This window comes from Haliotis rubra, unplaced genomic scaffold, assembly GCF_003918875.1.
Source record: "Haliotis rubra isolate DU_JTF1 unplaced genomic scaffold, ASM391887v1 Scf57, whole genome shotgun sequence".
NCBI lineage: Eukaryota > Metazoa > Mollusca > Gastropoda > Lepetellida > Haliotidae > Haliotis > Haliotis rubra.
In genome coordinates this window covers 1,543,653-1,562,653 of record NW_025767268.1, presented here as the reverse complement: position 1 = coordinate 1,562,653, position 19,001 = coordinate 1,543,653, and the positions used below count along the sequence as shown (strand labels likewise).

Below are 19,001 nucleotides of genomic sequence, written 5' to 3'. Positions count from 1 at the left end.
TGTCTCTTATGACAAGCATGGGTTACTGAAGATAAATTTTAACCGAACCTTTATGGGTCATAGCTTATGAACAGGTTCTGGTTCCACAAAGCAACCTTACAACTACAAGTCGAAGTAAGGGAGTCATGATCACCTTGTTGTTTTGGAAAATGGGTCAAGGTTTGGAAGCACGATTATTTCCTGTTTGGCACCAACAGCTGAGATCATGACAAAATAATCTCAAAACATACAGACAAAATGTGTTTATCAGCAATTAAGGTTCATTTTCACTCACCTACTCATCCAACACAAAACGTCACCTTGTACATTAATTATATTTAATCACCAAAACGAACTGTGCCTGCAAGGAAGCCAGGATGATGAGGCCATGAGCTTCCCGTGATTACCCTCGCCATTATAACAAACCTTCCTAGCAGGCAGTTGGTTGACAAATTGATAAAATCATTATGCTTAATGAGCTTCAGGGAAGATACGTTAAATATTAACTTCTCAAAATAGCTTGTTTACGATGTCAATGAGAAATGGCTTTAAAAACTATGGACATTAAATAGTTAATTACTTGTCAAATTAGCTCATAAAATAGCAAATGGGTTTTGGTGTGAAGGAACTCTTTCCATGCTTTTGGCAACAGTGGCATAATTTGCATTTGCACAACTCAAGTACATCATGATGAAGTATGATTACGAAACTCCATCCACAATGGTGAGCTTGGTTTATAGCCATTCTGAAAAGTATTTCATTTACTTCATGGCTTGTCAGCTTGACGTTGGATGCAGGTCTTTACATGCACGAAGGGATGCAGGTCTTTACATGCACGAAGGGATGCAGGTCTTTACATGCACGAAGGGATGCAGGTCTTTACATGCACGAAGGGATGCAGGTCTTTACATGCACGAAGGGATGCAGGTCTTTACATGCAGGTCTTTACATGCACGAAGGGATGCAGGCCTCTACATGCAAAGGGATGCAGGTCTTTACATGCACGAAGGGATGCAGGTCTTTACATGCACGGCGGGATGTCCTCTACATGCACGAAGGGATGCAGGTCTTTACATGCACGAAGGGATGCAGGTCTTTATGCATGAAGGGATGCAGGTCTTACATGCACGAAGGGATGCAGGTCTTACATGCACGAAGGGATGCAGGTCTTTACGCACAAAGGGATGCAGGTCTTTACATGCACGGCGATGGGATGCAGGTCTCTTTACATGCACAGAAGGGATGCAGGTCCTTACATGCACAAAGGATGCAGGTCTTTACATGCACGAAGGGATGCAGGTCTTTACATGCACGAAGGGATGCAGGTCTCTTACATGCACGAAGGGATGCAGGTCCTTACATGCACGAAGGGATGCAGGTCTTTACATGCACGAAGGGATGCAGGTCTTTACATGCAAGAAGGGATGCAGGTCTTTACATGCACGAAGGGATGCAGGTCTTTACATCTATTGGTGAATAAAAATAATGATAATAATAAGGAAGCTTACATGCTGGTGAACTCCACACGGCACAGGGCATGCTCGAAGCTTACACTCCACACGGCACAGGGCATGCTCGAAGCTTACACTCCACACGGCACAGGGCATGCTCGAAGCTTACACTCCACACGGCACAGGGCATGCTCGGCTTACACCCACACGCACAGGGCATGCTCGGCTTACACTCCATTACGGCACAGTGCATGCTCAAGCTTAACACCCACACGGCACAGGGCATGCTCGAAGCTTACACTCCACACGGCACAGGGCATGCTCGAAGCTTAACACTCCACACGGCACAGGGCATGCTCGAAGCTTAACACTCCACACGGCACAGGGCATGCTCGAAGCTTACACAGTAAAAATGGATGGACAATTGTCCATGCTTATTGAACACATGGGTCTATAGGCCAGATTTAAAGGTAGTCAATTAAGGGGCTCAATTGAGGTGATGTGGAAGAGTTCCATAGCACAGCAGCATGTTTGAAGGATCTGGCCCCAAATGGCACCAAATGTCTTCAACGTGTAGTGAGGCACAGGAGGCTGGAATAACCCCATGAGTGGTGCATATATCGTGTGCCAACAAACATTATCAGGCAAAACCAAAACTAATGATTTCAAGGTTCTTGAATGTGGATGTGGCAATAAGAACTGCAGAGCTTTAGAAGACTAGGTTACCTGTGTTTCTTTTGGCAAACCTGATCTTAACATTTTTCTGCCATGAAATAGGTTTAGTAGGCAGCTGTTCAAAGTAATCACCAGCATGCTAATTAACTCACTGCAGTGAGAAAATTATGTACATAATATCCTGTAAAAAAAATCATTCTGCCAAACCTTTTCGTTGTTAATATGCAGCATGTTGTTCCATTGCCGATGAACAATTATCTGATGAAGTGATACCACAAAAGCAAACTGGCATGGCAATATTTCGATGAGTGAAATGAATGACACTTAACCCATATCGTCTCACCCTGTTCATCTCAAATTATCAAGAACCATCTTCATTGAGTGGCAATTGACGATATGTTTTCATCATCCTTTTTTAATCTCAAGGAAACATGTTCTAGAATACAGAAATCACATGACCATGCCTAAACCCTATCACAAAGAAGACAGTCAACTTAGACAGTTATCACATGTTTGGCTATGACGTTTTGATCCTAAAAGCAGGGTGAGAGACTTAAGGCTCTTGGAGTGGAGGGACATATTTTTTTCGGCTAAGATGCCCAAATCTCCATACATTAACACAGTGTCAGTTGTAGTGCTGAGGGCTTAGTGAATGGATCCAAGATGTGCAAGAGTCAGACCTCTCTTTGTCAGTGATGGATCAGTACGGAAAGATCATAAACAATTGTTTAAAAACAGCATTGTATGTTGGCATATGACATCTAAATGCACATATTGAATACATTGTTGCGCACAAAATGTACATCTGAACGCAAAAACTTAAATATATCTATGCATGATAATGGTAACATTCATTTATCACAAATCCATTTCAGCAAAATGTTTATTTTATGCCCTAATGAGAAAGAATTTTATCGATAATTATGTTGCTTTGTTTGTAACTGAAGAAACACTCATGACAGTGCCATCCATAGATAATGAAACAGGAGACAGTGTCATCTGTGCATGATGAAACAAGAGAGACAGTGTCATATGTGCATGATGAAACAAGAGACAGTGTCATCTGTAAATGATGAAACAGGAGACAGTGTCATCTGTGCATGATGAAACAAGAGACAGTGTCATCTGTAAATGATGAAACAGGAGACAGTGTCATCTGTGCATGATGAAACAAGAGACAGTGTCTGTAAATGATGAAACAAGAGACAGTGTCATCTGTGCATGATGAAACAAGAGACAGTGTCATCTGTGCATGATGAAACAAGAGACAGTGTCATCTGTGCATGATGAAACATCTGTGCATGATGAAACAAGAACATGATGATGAAACAAGAGACAGTGTCATCTGTGCATGATGAAACAAGAGACAGTGTCATCTGTGCATGATGAAACAAGAGACAGTGTCATCTGTAAATGATGAAACAAGAGACAGTGTCATCTGTGCATGATGAAACAAGAGACAGTGTCATCTGTAAATGATGAAACAAGAGACAGTGTCATCTGTACATGATGAAACAAGAGACAGTGTCATCTGTGCATGATGAAACAGGAGACAGTGTCATCTGTGCATGATGAAACAGGAGACAGTGTCATCTGTACATGATGAAACAGGAGACAGTGTCATCTGTGCATGATGAAACAAGAGACAGTGTCATCTGTGCATGATGAAACAGGAGACAGTGTCATCTGTGCATGATGAAACAGGAGACAGTGTCATCTGTGCATGATGAAACAAGAGACAGTGTCATCTGTGCATGATGAAACAGGAGACAGTGTCACATGATACAAGAGACAGTGTCATCTGTGCATGATGAAACAGGAGACAGTGGTCAATCTGTACATGATGAAACAGGAGACAGGGTCATCTGTACATGATAAAACGAGACAGTGGAAGATTCTCCCAACACTATTCCTGCTTGATTCGCAGTGTCTTTAAACACCATTTTTTTGGAACCAGTTGTCTGCATGTTTTCGACAACATCCGCCTTGAACCAGAGTGAGCTGGCTTTGAATAGTCCTTCAACTGCATGTAACAGTTCTTCATAGACTTAAAAGAAAATAATTGCGATTTTGTTTTGGACTAACATCTACTCTGATCAGTTTACCAGTTATATATAACTTATATCCTCTAATTACCACAGAATCTGCTCATTCCCTTGTCCGTGCTTTAATTCTCAGCAGACTAGATTATTGTAACAGTCTCTATATTGGCCTCCCTGACACTCTACTTGACAGACTACAAAAAGACCAAAATACAGCCGCCCGCATCGTCAGCCGTACTTCCAAACACAGTAACATTACCCCAGTTCTAAAGCAGCTCCACTGGTTACCTGTGAGAGCCAGGATTCAATTCAAGACACTCTGCCTCACATACTAGTCCCTTCACGGCCAGGCTCCACCCTACATTGGAGATCTGATCAACCCCTACAGTCCATCGCGCGAACTTCGCTCACAGCAGCAAAACCTTCTGACAGTTCCGAACTACAAACTTAAAACCTTTGGATACAGAACTTTCTCCTACACTTCCCCTGTCTTGTGGAACTCTATCCCATTTGACCTCAAACACTCTGAATCTCTGGACTCTTTTAAATCAAATCTCAAAACCTACCTCTTTGCTAAATATTATCCTCAATAGCCTTTATTGTTTATGTGTTATGCACCTATTCATTGTAGTTTTCTTGCTTTGTATTTATAATGTATTTATTTTAAGGTACTTATGTAGCGCCAAGAGCATGCTTCTGAGCGTGGATATGTGCGCGTTATAAATATGCACTACTATTATTATTATTATATCCATGGAACTTGTCTTCCTGAACTGGTTGGCACAGCTACAGTTTGAAAGCTATCAACACAGAGATGTAAAATCACTCTTAGGACCATCAACAAGTCTATTATCATGAACCTTACATAAAATGACAAACTGTACTACCTTGTCATTTTATGTAAACTTTAACAGTAAAACCTGGACCAATGATAGACCCAAGTAATAAATGGGGCTGTTTCTAATGACCCTATTTTCAGCCATGCAATTTTTCAACTTCACAATAAGCAGGAATTTTTTTTGTACAATCATTAAACAAAATTAACAATGAGATGGACCAGATTGTGTCACATGATCAGTAAGAAATATGGTGATCTTACAGTGAACATCAAAGTCCTATGTTACTGAATTTTTTTGCTGTATTCAACACATGTGTCATGAAAGAATATTTCATGAAGTGCTTTTTTTACTTGGTTGACAAGTGTGAGATGCAGCTAAATTATAAGAACATGAAGTTTTTTATTCCCATGCAGAGTCTGAGAAAAAACTCTGGAGAAAACCTCAATGGCAAGGCAGGAGGAGTCATTCTGTGACTTGACTTAAAAAGTGTAAACTAGGAAGTAAGTTCCTTTCTTTCTTTCTTGGCGTTCACTTCACCTTACTGTTCTCATGCTGATGTGTTAAAAAAAGTTCTCCAATTAGACCAGTTTTTCACAAACCAGGGAACTATACAGAAGAAAATTGCTGAAAATGTGAGATCTGTTCCATTTTCACATCCAGCAATAACTACGCGCACCATATTGATTGTAAAAACAATGATTTTGATGTCATCAGAACACTAGTTCAAGACATAGTGAAGAGAAAGCTCCACTCCTCCACATGAAAACAATATGGAGCAGTCTTGTCGATCCAAATGAATTGAAACAGCTCTTCCCATTCAGTATCTGATTGTGTGCATGTGTGTGTGTGTGCGCATGTGTCCATGTGTGTATTGTAAACATGCCACACTAAGCAACATATTCATAATGGCCTGTACATATTCCAGTCAGGACCAGACAATCAGGTGACTGATATGAGGAACGATCCACATTTTTGGGGTACAGACCACCTGATCCATCAATTCGTCTTTTAAGACTTCACCAAATAGCCAACCATTTCAATACCAGAATCACCTCACTATTACAATTAGCAATGTGATGCTGAAGACAAATCCCGAATCCCCATTGGGATTTCGGTTGGTGCATGTGAGATCATGTGACTGCTGTCACTAGTAACATCAACTGTGGTGTGTCTGTTGCTGTGAAACTCAGGGGTGGAAATAACTTTAAAATTGCTAGTGTACTCCGGTACAGTGGCACATGTAAAATCACTTGCCCTGATAATTTTTCAACTATACCGTCCGTGTTCTTGTTGATTTTTTAAAATAAACAACATAATTAACATTGGAAAGTCAACTGGACACTGGTACAGTGTGATATACAAATTTGCTTGCCCGACAGAAAAAAACACTGGACTCGGACATCGGGCAATGGGTTATTTCCACCCCTGGAAACTGTGAAGTGACCAGTCTTGGTAGCAGACCAACGTCTATTCTGGAGTCTCCACTGGGTTAACACTAGCATGGCACATTCTACCCCAGGTCACTCTGGGCTGTATCTACATACATGTAATGATATTCAAGAGAGATGATATGACCGTCCTTCACTGCAGCTGTAACCTGTGAAGAAGCTCACCCTTCTTGTACAAGGTCACAAACAACTAAAACATCAACAACCACAGTGGAACTCTGTCAGTCCGGGAACCAGACATCACTGTCATACAAAGAACACTGCTTTGTAATCAGGATTCACAAACAAAAATGTCCTTAATTGGCAATTTAACTAGGAAAGGTATTAACAGAGTTTCACTCAGGTTTGTCGACAAGACTAATCTAATAATGCTACATGCAAGAAACAGGTACTCACATTCATCTCTGAACTTCGGCTCTGTGTTTGGTCCGACATGCGCCATTGTGCGGATCAACTCCACGTGGACGACGTGCTGTTCTCGGTACACGGGGTCGTCGAAGAATGTCTGTATTTGCATGTACACCCGGTCCAACACCTGCATGAAAATTTGTCCATGATGTATGCGTACAGATAGAGGTCATGGTTTGTTGTGTTCATGTATTTTAACTCATGTTTTATAAACATAATTATTAATGAAACTACAAACAAGAAGCTTTCAGCTTATTACGTCTCTTGGAGATGTTTTCATGTCATGTGGAAAACAGCATCATATGACTGTTATGTTTCAAGATTGCTACCTCCTCAAGTCAAAACCTGTGTTTGATTTCCCACATGGGTACAATATATGAAGCCCATTTTCGGTGTCCCCTGTCGCAATATTACGGGAATATTGCTAAATGCAGCGTAAAACCCAACTCACTCACTTGATAGTGTACAGGATATTACGACTTCTATGTTCCTTTCTGTGGTTTACCTCTTTCACACACTGTCTAGTGCTAAAAGCGGCATAAAACCAAACTCACTCACTCACTCACATTTATCAGTTTGGAAGTCCAGACAGAGATTAGTAGTCAAGTATGTTTGTGTTCCCAAAACCATACATTAGCCTATGGCAGTGCTTCCAATACTGTTGCAGTAGAGATGTGTAAACTATATTAGAATGTGACATTAAGCCCCAATACACATGACCACTTACAACCACTATCAGTCCCAGGATACCAGTCTCACCTGGAGCCCCCACAGGGAGCTGATCCACAAACAACAAACTGACAAGTGTGAGGATAACAGGTCTGAGATAATCAAGGACATTCTTACCTCTCGTATTGACACATGTTCTATGATGGCGCCAAGGGAAGGAATGGTGGATATTCTAACTGAGCTGTGAACACACAAAAACAACTTCCATTACGTCTTGTGATCTCTAACGTCTTGAGGTCATCTTTTTAGGAATTTAATAATGTAATAATAATGATATACAAAATTTGTATAGCACCCTATATGATTTAGAAAATAAAACTCTCTAAGGATCTAAAAAGCTACAGAATAAAGCATTGTTTGATTGCTATTATTTAACACCACTTCAGCAATATTCCAGCCAGATGATGTAGATAAACAAGACTTGACAAACCAGTGATTGATATCATGAGCAATGTCCCAAGCACTCGGGGTATGGTGCTATGCAATCAACCAAGTCCTTGAGCCTGACCATATAACCAATTAAAGTTCATAATGACAAGTAAATACTAGACATTAAAAACCTCCATGATAAAAATACAAATCAACTTGTTTGGTCTAATTTCCTAAATGAATGACTTGGTGTTCCAGTAATATCACAGCCTGTCACCTTATGGTGTGAAGAAAGCCCAAACTGATGCATGTCTCAGAGGCTTACCGTTCTGGAGAAACCCACAAGCATGTACTGGGGTGGAAATACCTTTAAAATTGCTAGTGTACTCTGGTACAGTGGCACATGTAAAATCACTTGCCCTGATAAGTTTTCCACTATACCGTCCGTGTTCTTGTTGATTTTTTAAATAAACAACATTATTAACACTGGAAAGTCAACTGGACACTGGTACAGCGTGATATACAAATTTGCTTGCCCGACGGAAAAACACTGGACTCAGACGTCGGGCAATGGGTTATTTCCACCCCTGATGTATATGGTGCCGACAATCACAGTCGGGGAAAACCAGGATTCTAACCAATAATCATAACCCAAAGGGCAGTATTAATGTGTGAGCAAGTTGGGATTAACATTATTCCATGTGGCAAACCAGCAACGATGCATATGCTAGACACCCATGAAGATCCGGGTTAGAATTGATCTTCAGTAACCCATGCTTGTCGTAAGAGGTGACTAACGGGATTGTCTGGTCCATACTTAATCATTAACAGACTGCCACCATATAGCTGAAATATTGCGGAGTGCTTCGTGAAAATAAACTCACTCACTCGCATATGCTAGATATTTATGGGTCCTACCTCATGTAAGAATGTCCATCTCTGATTGGTTCATGTGACCCAGAACAAATTACCATGTACACGTCCATACACCACCCAATCGGGGTATAAATCTTTGTGAGGGAGAATAAATAATTTATACCCTGCCCCATGGAAAAAGCATGCATCCACAGCAGTCAGTGAACCGTGAACCAGCGGTTTGGATCAACTAGTCGGTACCATGTTAGTAAAATATATGCTTGAATTTCAGTTTGTTTTAATGTTATATTTACGTAATGAGAGATTTAAACATTTGGTAAGATATATTTGTTGTTGCAACCTAAGACAGGAGGCATAAAACCCAGTATACCCCTTATCACAATGGTACAACTTATATTGTATTCAGTGACAAACTTTATTCTAAATCTCTGGATTTGTCTTATCTCTGCTACAGTTGTCTCCATTTCTACCTTCATGTACTGTTCTCTTTAAAACTATTTTTATTTCATCAGGGTGCTGTTGTATGACTGATCTTAGTGCTAAGGTGATCCTAACTCACATGCTACTACACAGATTTACTACAGTGTGTTGTGTAATGGCACTGGGTGCCTGTTGTGTGACTGATCTTAGTGCTAAGGTGATCATAACTCACATGCTACTACACAGACTTACTACAGTGTGTTGTGTAATGGCACTGGGTGCCTGTTGTATGACTGATCTTAGTGCTAAGGTGATCCTAACTCACATGCTACAACACAGACTTACTACAGTGTGTTGTGTAATGGCACTGGGTGCCTGTTGTATGACTGATCTTAGTGCTAAGGTGATCCTAACTCACATGCTACAACACAGACTTACACACGTCCATGTGACACGTCCATGTTGTATGATTTACCAAAGTGCTAAGGTGCTAACTAACATGCCAAACACACTTATGGCACTGGGTGCCTGTTGTGTGACTGATCTTAGTGCTAAGGTGATCCTAACTCACATGCTACAACACAGACTTACTACAGTTTGTTGTGTAATGGCACCTGTATGACTGACTGACTGACTGACTGAGTTTGGTTTTAGCCGCTTTTAGCAATATTCCAGCAATATCACCGGGGACAACTGGCTTCACTCATTGTACCCATGTGGGGATTGAACCCGGTGTTGTGACGAGCCAACGCTTTAACCACTAGATCTGTTGTATGACTGATCTTAGTGCTAAGGTGATCCTAACTCACATGCTACAACACAGACTTACTACAGTGTGTTGTGTAATGGCACTGGGTGCCTGTTGTACAGAAACCGCCTCCGTGGTGTAGTGGTTAGAGTGTCCGCCCGGAGAGCGGAAGGTCGCGGGTTCGATCCCCAACCGCGTCATACCAATAGACGATAAAATATGGTACTTGTTGGTCCCTGCCTGGTGCTCGGCATTAATGGGTACAACAAGGACTGGTCGGTTCGGAGTCAGTATAATGTGTCTGAGTGGGGTATTCATGCTTCACTGCGGCATGGTATCTCAGTGGGCTAGCACTATAAAACCAGCTTAAGTCTGGGCTAGTATAAGCAGCCGCACATACACATACACATACATGCACGCACGCACGTCGTCATATGAGCGAAATATTCTCAAGCACGACGTAAAACCCAATTTCACCTCACCTGTTGTACAGAATACTGGATATTTCTCTGCCATATTTAAATGAGGCTACTAATACAGGCGTTAATGACACGTCCATGTTTGTGGATTTACCAAAGTGGTAAGGCATTACTTCAGGCTTTCCTCCCACCTGAACCAGATATGTTGTGATAAAAATGAAGAATTGTTCAAATGGCTCTACCTAACTCATTCCAGTTCAGGAGCAACTTTTCATGAGCTCAGACTGAACACAGCAACTCCCTTTATTGTATAACTAGTCAGCCATTAATCACCTTCACGACCCAAGCTGCACCTGATTGACGCATACAATGTACGTCCGGTACGTAGTTGATCTTTACATACATTCACACATTTACATACCAATAAATGCCAAAACGTTTCAACCACTCAAGCAAACTGAGTGTTCAATTTGTACATATTTCCATCTATAACATACTGTGATAGATTCACAGTAAATATTTTGCCTGGTATCATTCATGTCACAGACACAGAACAGAGAACACATGGCCTACCCTGAGACCACCTTCAAATTGAATGAAGATCAAGTCTTACATTTCTGGATCATTGGCGAGAGTGACTAGAGTGGGCACAACCCGTGTGGAGATGAATGTATCATTTAGGTTCTGAATCAGGAGCTGAAACAGCAAGAATAACACATGTTATACACCCGGGAGCTGAAACAACAAGAATAACATACATATTATACACTCAGGAGCTGAAACAGCAAGAATAACACACATTATACATTGAGGAATTGAAACAACAAGAATAATACACATTATACACTCAGGAGCTGAAACAACAAGAATAACACACATTATACAAGGAATGAAACAACAAGAATAACACACATTATACACTCAGGAGCTGAAAAACAACAAGAATGAAACAAACACACATTATACACTCAGGAATTGAAACAACAAGAATAATACATTACATTATACACTTATACATTGAGGAATTGAAACAACAAGAATAATACACATTATACACTCAGGAGCTGAAACAACAAGAATAACACACATTATACACTCAGGAGCTGAAACAACAAGAATAACACACATTATACACTCAGGAGCTGAAACAACAAGAATAACACACATTATACACTGAGGAATTGAAACAACAAGACAAGCAACAAGAATAACACACATTATACACTCAGGAGCTGAAACAACAAGAATAACACACATTATACACTCAGCTGAAACAACAAGCTGAAACAACAAGAATAACACACATTATACACTCAGGAGCTGAAACAACAAGAATAACACACATTATACACTGAGGAGCTGAAACAACAAGAATAAAATTAACAAGAATAACATAACACACATTATACACTCAGGAGCTGAAACAACAAGAATAATACACATTATACACTCAGGAGCTGAAATAACAAGAATAATACACATTATACACCCAGGAAGTGAAACAGCAACAATAAAACATATTATACACACAGAAGCTGAAACAGGAGCAATAACACACTGTGACATTATATAATCTGGAGATATGAGTCCAGATATCCATTCACGTGCTGACGTAGTCTTTGTTTTAGATTTGTTTATGATGTTTCTGAAACCATGGTATATGGTCTCTGGTTCACAGGAAGTTGATAACAATCCACTGTATGACAAAGATAAATTATACCAGTTCACCACAAGACTGACCTGTATAGCAGGTATTATCAGAAAATAATCAATGGTTTCAGAGTTCTGCTCCAGAGAAAATGGAGTCTGACAAATGGACAATTGGACATGCTCATCACTATATCCCAGTTTTCTCAAACTAAAGCAGATAAAAATCCCACATTTTCAAATTCCTGTTGTTCATATGCTGACTTGATATTTGATGAGTTTTTACAACAATAGACATCAAAGGACTACCATTAGAACTACAAATGTAGTTAAGGCAATGCCAACAATTTTAAGCATCATAGAGTTTTCCCAGAGATTATTGAAAAAATCTGTTTCCTAATACTGATATTGGAATTTAAAATAGGTGTTACATTATGTAGTAAGGTACACAATATGGGAGGCAACTCTTGTAGGCTTAAGAATGAACCTTACTACATCAAGAGTTATCTCCCCTGGTGTGGCAGACGGCTCCCTTTGTTGACAAGGCAGATTTGACAGCAGAAGAGAAAAGAAAGCTGATTCAAGATGATTTTGAGAGGGGTGTGACTAATGCAAAATAGTTAGCTGGTAGACATGACATTCCTTTGTCTACAGTATACAGAACTTTTAAGAATATTCACTGAGGATTTGGGATTGAGCACAAGACAGGGGCAGGAAGGCCAAGGAAGTTCAGTACTACGGATCGCCGACGACTTGGTCAGATTGTGAATATTTGGTCAAAAGATACTGACGCCCAAAACATAGCATGAAATTTAACATGTGGGGTCGGATATCATCACGTGGTGTGACACCGTTGAGTATTTTCACTGCAAATTTGACAAAGGAACAATATGTTGACATCTCAAATGGTCACCTCCTTCCTGAACACTGTATGAAGATAATCAGATTTACCAGCATGATAACGACCCAAAACACACTGCAGGCTACATGAAACTGTGGTTGTTGGGTGAAAATGTTCAAATTTTAGACTTGCCCAGCTACAGCTCAGATCTTAACCCTATTGAGAATGTGTGGGGACTAATGAAGGACAGAATAAACCAAAAAGGACTTAGAAATATTGAGGATATGAAGAAAGAAGTGGTCGAATATTGGGATACGCTGTGAAACAATTTCCTACAAACTTTGATCGGTTGTGTACCTAGGTGCATTCAGTCATGTATTGCAGTGTAAACTTCTATAGTTTATATAAATGTATTAGATATTTGCCGAAACAACTTTTTCAATAATTTCTGGGAACACTATATGTGGGAATACCGGTACAATAAACACCTGCCACATTAATTAAAACAAAAGAGCTTTCACTAGTTACAGTATATGGGTGATGAAAAACATCAATGTCATATTTCAGGAAACATATGTATTCTTCTTTATTTTCATGTACCGGGTAATCCTGTTGAATTAATGAAAATCAGCCTTGCATAACAGTATAAATACTGATTAATAATGGAAACGTTTTCATATTCACGGAAGAGAACAAAGCTATATTATGTTTCTTATTATCTTATTATTTTTATACAGTTTCCCATCCCGATTTGTACAGTGTCTGTTGAGTACATCTCCAATGTTAAACCAATGTCTTGTTGTTGAAACAACTGCATGCACTTTTGTAGTGAACATGTAATACACAGTTACAACTATAACAAATGTCACTATTCAGATATTATTTAACTGCACATATCTGGAAAATCTGTAAACCAATATTTTATCAATTCTTGTCTTCCATACATGATTATGAAACTGCTTTCTGTTGCCTGCATGTCAGTATCTGTTTCCAAATGTATCAGCCTTGAGTTTTGAGGCCATCAGTGCCAAACTCCAACAACTAAAGCATGAGTAAATGAGGTGTTCAATGAGCACTGACCAAATCTTATTACAGGTGGAATGGCTTGTGGCAGCAAGTGAGTGAGTGAGTGAGTTTAGTTTTACGCCGCACTCAGCAATATTCCAGCTATATGGTGGCGGTCTGTAAATAATCGAGTCTGGACCAGACAATCCAGTGATCTGCATGAGCATCGATCTGTGCAATTGGGAACCGATGACATGTGTCAACCAAGCCAGCGAGCCTGACCTACCGATCCTGTTAGTCGCCTCTTACGACAAGCATGGGTTACTGAAGGTTCATTCTAACCCGGACCTTCACGGGTTGTGACACCAAGTTTACAGCAGATATGTGTACAATCTGCTTCTGATAAGCAGTACTAAAATATCTTGCTGATCATACAGTTATAACATGGATGTGTGTCATACTGGCTTTACAAAACCGTTGTCCAAAACCTGTATCCACAACTTACAGTTGGAATCCCTTAACAAAATCACAACTGAAACTTGGCAAAACTGTGTCAACAAGGTAGCTAACGTCATTGAACAAGGTTACTGGTCTCGGGATGGCTTACAACAGGCAACTGTGGCACCACTTGTCATCCCTTTAAGTCGTGACTATGACACTACGACAGAAGAGGAACAGACAGGTCTCCCAGAATAGATTTTGAGATGTCCCCCACCATGACTGGCTGTTCCGTTTCTGCGGTTTCATCCCGCCACGACAGATAACAACTTTTGCGTTTTCAATGATGATAGTTTCTTAAACAACTTTTTTGGTGGAGTCCGGAAAATTTTCAAATATAAGAAAGCTGCTGGGTATTAGTAAATGATAAACATGTGTACTACAGTCAGCTCTCGTTAATCCGACACTCATTAATCTGACAATCACGTTAATCCGACAAAAAATTAGGGAGCCATTTAAAACAGTGATAATTACTCTCGTTAATCCGACATTCTCGCATTCCGACTCCGACACACCAATCTAGCAACTAATTATTGTAAATACATTGTAAAAACATTCGTTAATCCGACAATCAACACAGCCGGTCGGATGATCCGACCGTATACAAACAATCACACGCCATTGATCAAGAAAGAAATCTCCTTTTGAAGAAAGACAAACCCCAGACAACACAACAAGAAGTCATCACTTTTGCTGAGCAGAAGTTTGATGTGAAGATTGGACGATCAACCGTATCTGACCTCCTGAAGCAGTCTGCTTAGTGGTTGAGCTTCTCTACGACTGATTCCAATGCTTCAAGCTATCTGAGGCCAAAACATCGTTGAACACTTTGCAAACATTTCTGACACACCACTTAGACGTGTTTGATGTTAATGGCCATCAAAGACTTTTTCAAGTTATAAATTATATATGTTATGATAAACACCTGATTGTACATTAGACGTCCACATGTTATTATGGAATTAGTTGTATGGAAACTGTAACATATTCAACATCCGGTCATAATGGCAGCTACTGTTAAACTACATTGATTATATATGTATGTTATGCCATCTATGAATGTTAATAAATGATAACAAGTATGTATTGTTAGTATTTTTTATTTCTGTGAATATTTTTACGTACGATGAAGATAACTAGATCTACCATTTCTGATATGCATGCAACAGTATGACGATCATGACATTTAGTAAACATTGATATTTTCACACAAATACATTAATCCGACATTTTCATTAATCCGACATTTCTGTTAATCCGACATATTTCTCTGCAACCACAAGTGTCGGATTAACGAGAGTTGACTGTATTTATATTTATGTGGCAATTTTGTACAATGATAAAATTTGCAATTCATCGGTCCGTTTCTGACTCAAACGGACTGTACTTCATGACAGTTGATAACAAATCCATTAGTGACATTTTACCAAGCAAGCAGTGGATTAGTTAAACTATTAATACATGTAAAAGCATATTAAACAATCAATGGAATCACACTTTCTTGTACACAGCACTGAAAATCAAGCAATGACAGCAATGACCACAATGAAGCACTGTGGTTGGCCTTCTGCTTATTGTAAAGAAGCAAATTGTTGAAACAGAAGATATGGACAAATGAAGACATGTACATACCCACAGAGACATATCCTAAATAATATACAATATATATGTCACACAAAGCACACCTTACAATTGTCACGAAAAGCTTTAAATTATCTTGTCTTTGAATAGGACTTACCTCAAACAAGATGGCTGACGTTGCTCTGACGGGAGCAGACGTGTGTACAACCCCACACCACAGAACTGTCAGTAACAATTCATGGTTGCCCTCACTTGAACTAAAAGAAGATTTTAAAGGTCTGTGAGTGAGTGAGTAAGTGAGTGAATGAGTGAGTTTAGTTTTACCCCACACTCAGCAATATTCCATCTATATAGCAGCAGTCTGTAAATAATCCAATCTGGACCAGACAATCCAGTGACTGACATCATGAGCATCGATCTACGCAGTTGGGAACCGATGACATGTGTCAACCAAATCAGTGAGCCTGACCACCCGATCCGTTAGTTGCCTCTTACAACAAGCATGGGTTACTGAAGATCAAGTCTAACCAGCACCTTCACAGGTTAAAGTTCTTCAATTTGAACATGTAAATATTTACAACACTGCATAAAACTAAACAAAAACACAAAAAATAATCATTCAGAATGAAGGTGAGGTGAAATTGGGTTTAACGTTGTGCTTGAGAATATTTCGCTCATATGACGACGTGCATGCGTGTGTATGTGTATGTGCGGCTGCTTGTACTAGCCCAGACTGAAGCTGGTTTTATAGTGCTAGCCCACTGAGATACCATGCCGCAGTGAAGCATGAATACCCTACTCAGACACATTATACTGACTCCGAGCCGACCAGTCCTTGTTGTACCCATTAATGCCGAGAGCCAGGCAGGGACCAACAAGTACCATATTTTAACGTCTTTTGGTATGATGCGTTCGGGGATCGAACCCGCGACCTTCCGCTCTCCGGGCGGACGCTCTAACCACTACACCACGGAGGCGGTCCTCAGAATGAAACTAGTCAGTCAGCACCATGGGGCAATGTGGGATATTTAAGCCTATAGTGACAAACATGAAAGGTGAAAAGTGGCAGATGTCAACGTCTCCATTATGAGGAACACAATGTTGAAGAGTGATGATGGAGCAAGAATATACTCTGAAACCTCATGTTTCTCATAATAATGAAGCTGACAACCTCAAATTTTCACCTTTTAAATGTGAGATATTTGAACAGAATCATAGACATTATATACAACATATAAAGATGTCTGTACTACAGCTTAGATATTTAGCGAAGTAATTCTCCCTGCAAAACATCTTTGATTTTCACAACAGTAATTCCAAGAAAAGTTACCTGAGTTCAAGAAGTGTTGCCTTTAAACTGTCGAGGGGAGCCTGGCAAAATGCCAGCGTACATAACACCTGAGTGAGGAACTCTTCCAGCTGTTTCCTGTCCTCCTCCTGGAACAGTGTTATCACATGGGCATGACCTCATCACTTGTTATCACACAGTGTTATCACATGGGCATGACCTCATCACTTGTTATCACACAGTGTTATCACATGGGCATGACCTCATCACTTGTTATCACACAGTGTTATCACATGGGCATGACCTCATCACTTGTTATCACACAGTGTTATCACATGGGCATGACCTCATCACTTGTTATCACACAGTGTTATCACATGGGCATGACCTCATCACTTGTTATCACACAGTGTTATCACATGGGCATGACCTCATCACTTGTTATCACACAGTGTTATCACATGGGCATGACCTCATCACTTGTTATCACACAGTGTTATCACATGGGCATGACCTCATCACTTGTTATCACACAGTGTTATCACATACCCAGAAGCAACTTATACACTCAGCCACATCAACAACATGGTTGACTGGCCAAGACTTGACAATTAACATGAGTGAGTGAGTTTAGTTTTATGATGCTTTCAGCAATATTCCAGCAATATCATGGCAGGGGACACCAGAATGTGCTTCACACAATGTACCCATGTGGGGAATCAAACCGAGGTCTTGGCCTGAGTGAACACTCTAACCACTAAGCTAATCCACTGCCCCTCAATTGACATGATCTTTTAGAACTCTAAATTTCGGTTTTCAGTAGTTCCACTTTTAAGAAGCACAAATAAGGCAAAATACCACATCGGTTGGCAGAAGCATTATTTTAAGAGTTATTTTAATGATCTGCTTAATTGCACAATCATGGCAGCAGAGATAATTGCTGAAAGAGGCTGAACTCACTGAGCTGAAAGATGTAAGGACTCCAACTGCATACACTGGTACAACACAGGTGGTGATGGCCGTGTGTCCCAGGTTAACTTGGTGATCTGAGGGAAGAAGTGACAGAGTAAGGTTTTACGTCACTTTTATCAGTATTCTTGGGCAACATCACAGGGTGTGTGGGATGGGGTTGCATAGAGTTACACCAGAACAGGGTTTCACACATTGTACCCATGTGGGGAATTGAGCCTGAATCTTCGACATGACAAGCGAACACTTTAACCACTAGGCTACCCCACCTGATATAATATCACGGGAAAATGTGATTTGTAAGGTGAAATTGGAGTTAATTTTGTGTTAATCACTATTGACTGAATGACTGAGTTTGGTTTTACGCTGCTTTTAAGCAATATTCCAGCAATATCACAGCGGGGGACACCAGAAATGGGCTTCACTCATTGTACCCATGTGGGGATTCGAACCCGGGTCTTCGGCGTGAGTTAAACACTATTGAACTGACATAGTGAGTGTGGTGTGTTTTTGAGCGTGTGCTGTTTATGACAGTATTACAGTTGTATCACAGTGTCACATCTTGGTGAAGGGGGATTGAACTGAGTTCACCACTTAAGTGGAACATATCTACCCCGGTAACAAGACAATCCAAAATTCACCTACCTAGCTGCTCTTCAGGTAGAACTACAAGCTCCTCAAACTTTGGTTTCACCTGAAAACAAAAGCAGAAGCTGTAACAAAGGTTTGTTTGTTATTTGACTACACAGCTATATTCCAGCTGTAAGAT

The 19,001-nt window shown here is 40.2% G+C and overlaps 1 protein-coding gene across 2 annotated transcripts in view; it reads right to left on the bottom strand.

Moving 5' to 3' along the window:
- Nucleotides 1-19,001, bottom strand: part of LOC124254301 (RAB11-binding protein RELCH homolog) — a 195,397-nt gene that overhangs the window by 132,999 nt on the left and 43,397 nt on the right. For both annotated transcript variants that reach the window (XM_046688219.1, XM_046688220.1), the window contains exons 18-24: nucleotides 18,878-18,926; nucleotides 18,224-18,309; nucleotides 17,306-17,412; nucleotides 16,133-16,232; nucleotides 11,017-11,099; nucleotides 7,689-7,752; nucleotides 6,831-6,969 (exon numbers count right to left, since the gene is read on the bottom strand). In XM_046688219.1, coding sequence (XP_046544175.1) covers nucleotides 6,831-6,969; nucleotides 7,689-7,752; nucleotides 11,017-11,099; nucleotides 16,133-16,232; nucleotides 17,306-17,412; nucleotides 18,224-18,309; nucleotides 18,878-18,926 — 628 coding nt within the window. The remainder of the gene's footprint in view (nucleotides 1-6,830; nucleotides 6,970-7,688; nucleotides 7,753-11,016; nucleotides 11,100-16,132; nucleotides 16,233-17,305; nucleotides 17,413-18,223; nucleotides 18,310-18,877; nucleotides 18,927-19,001) is intronic.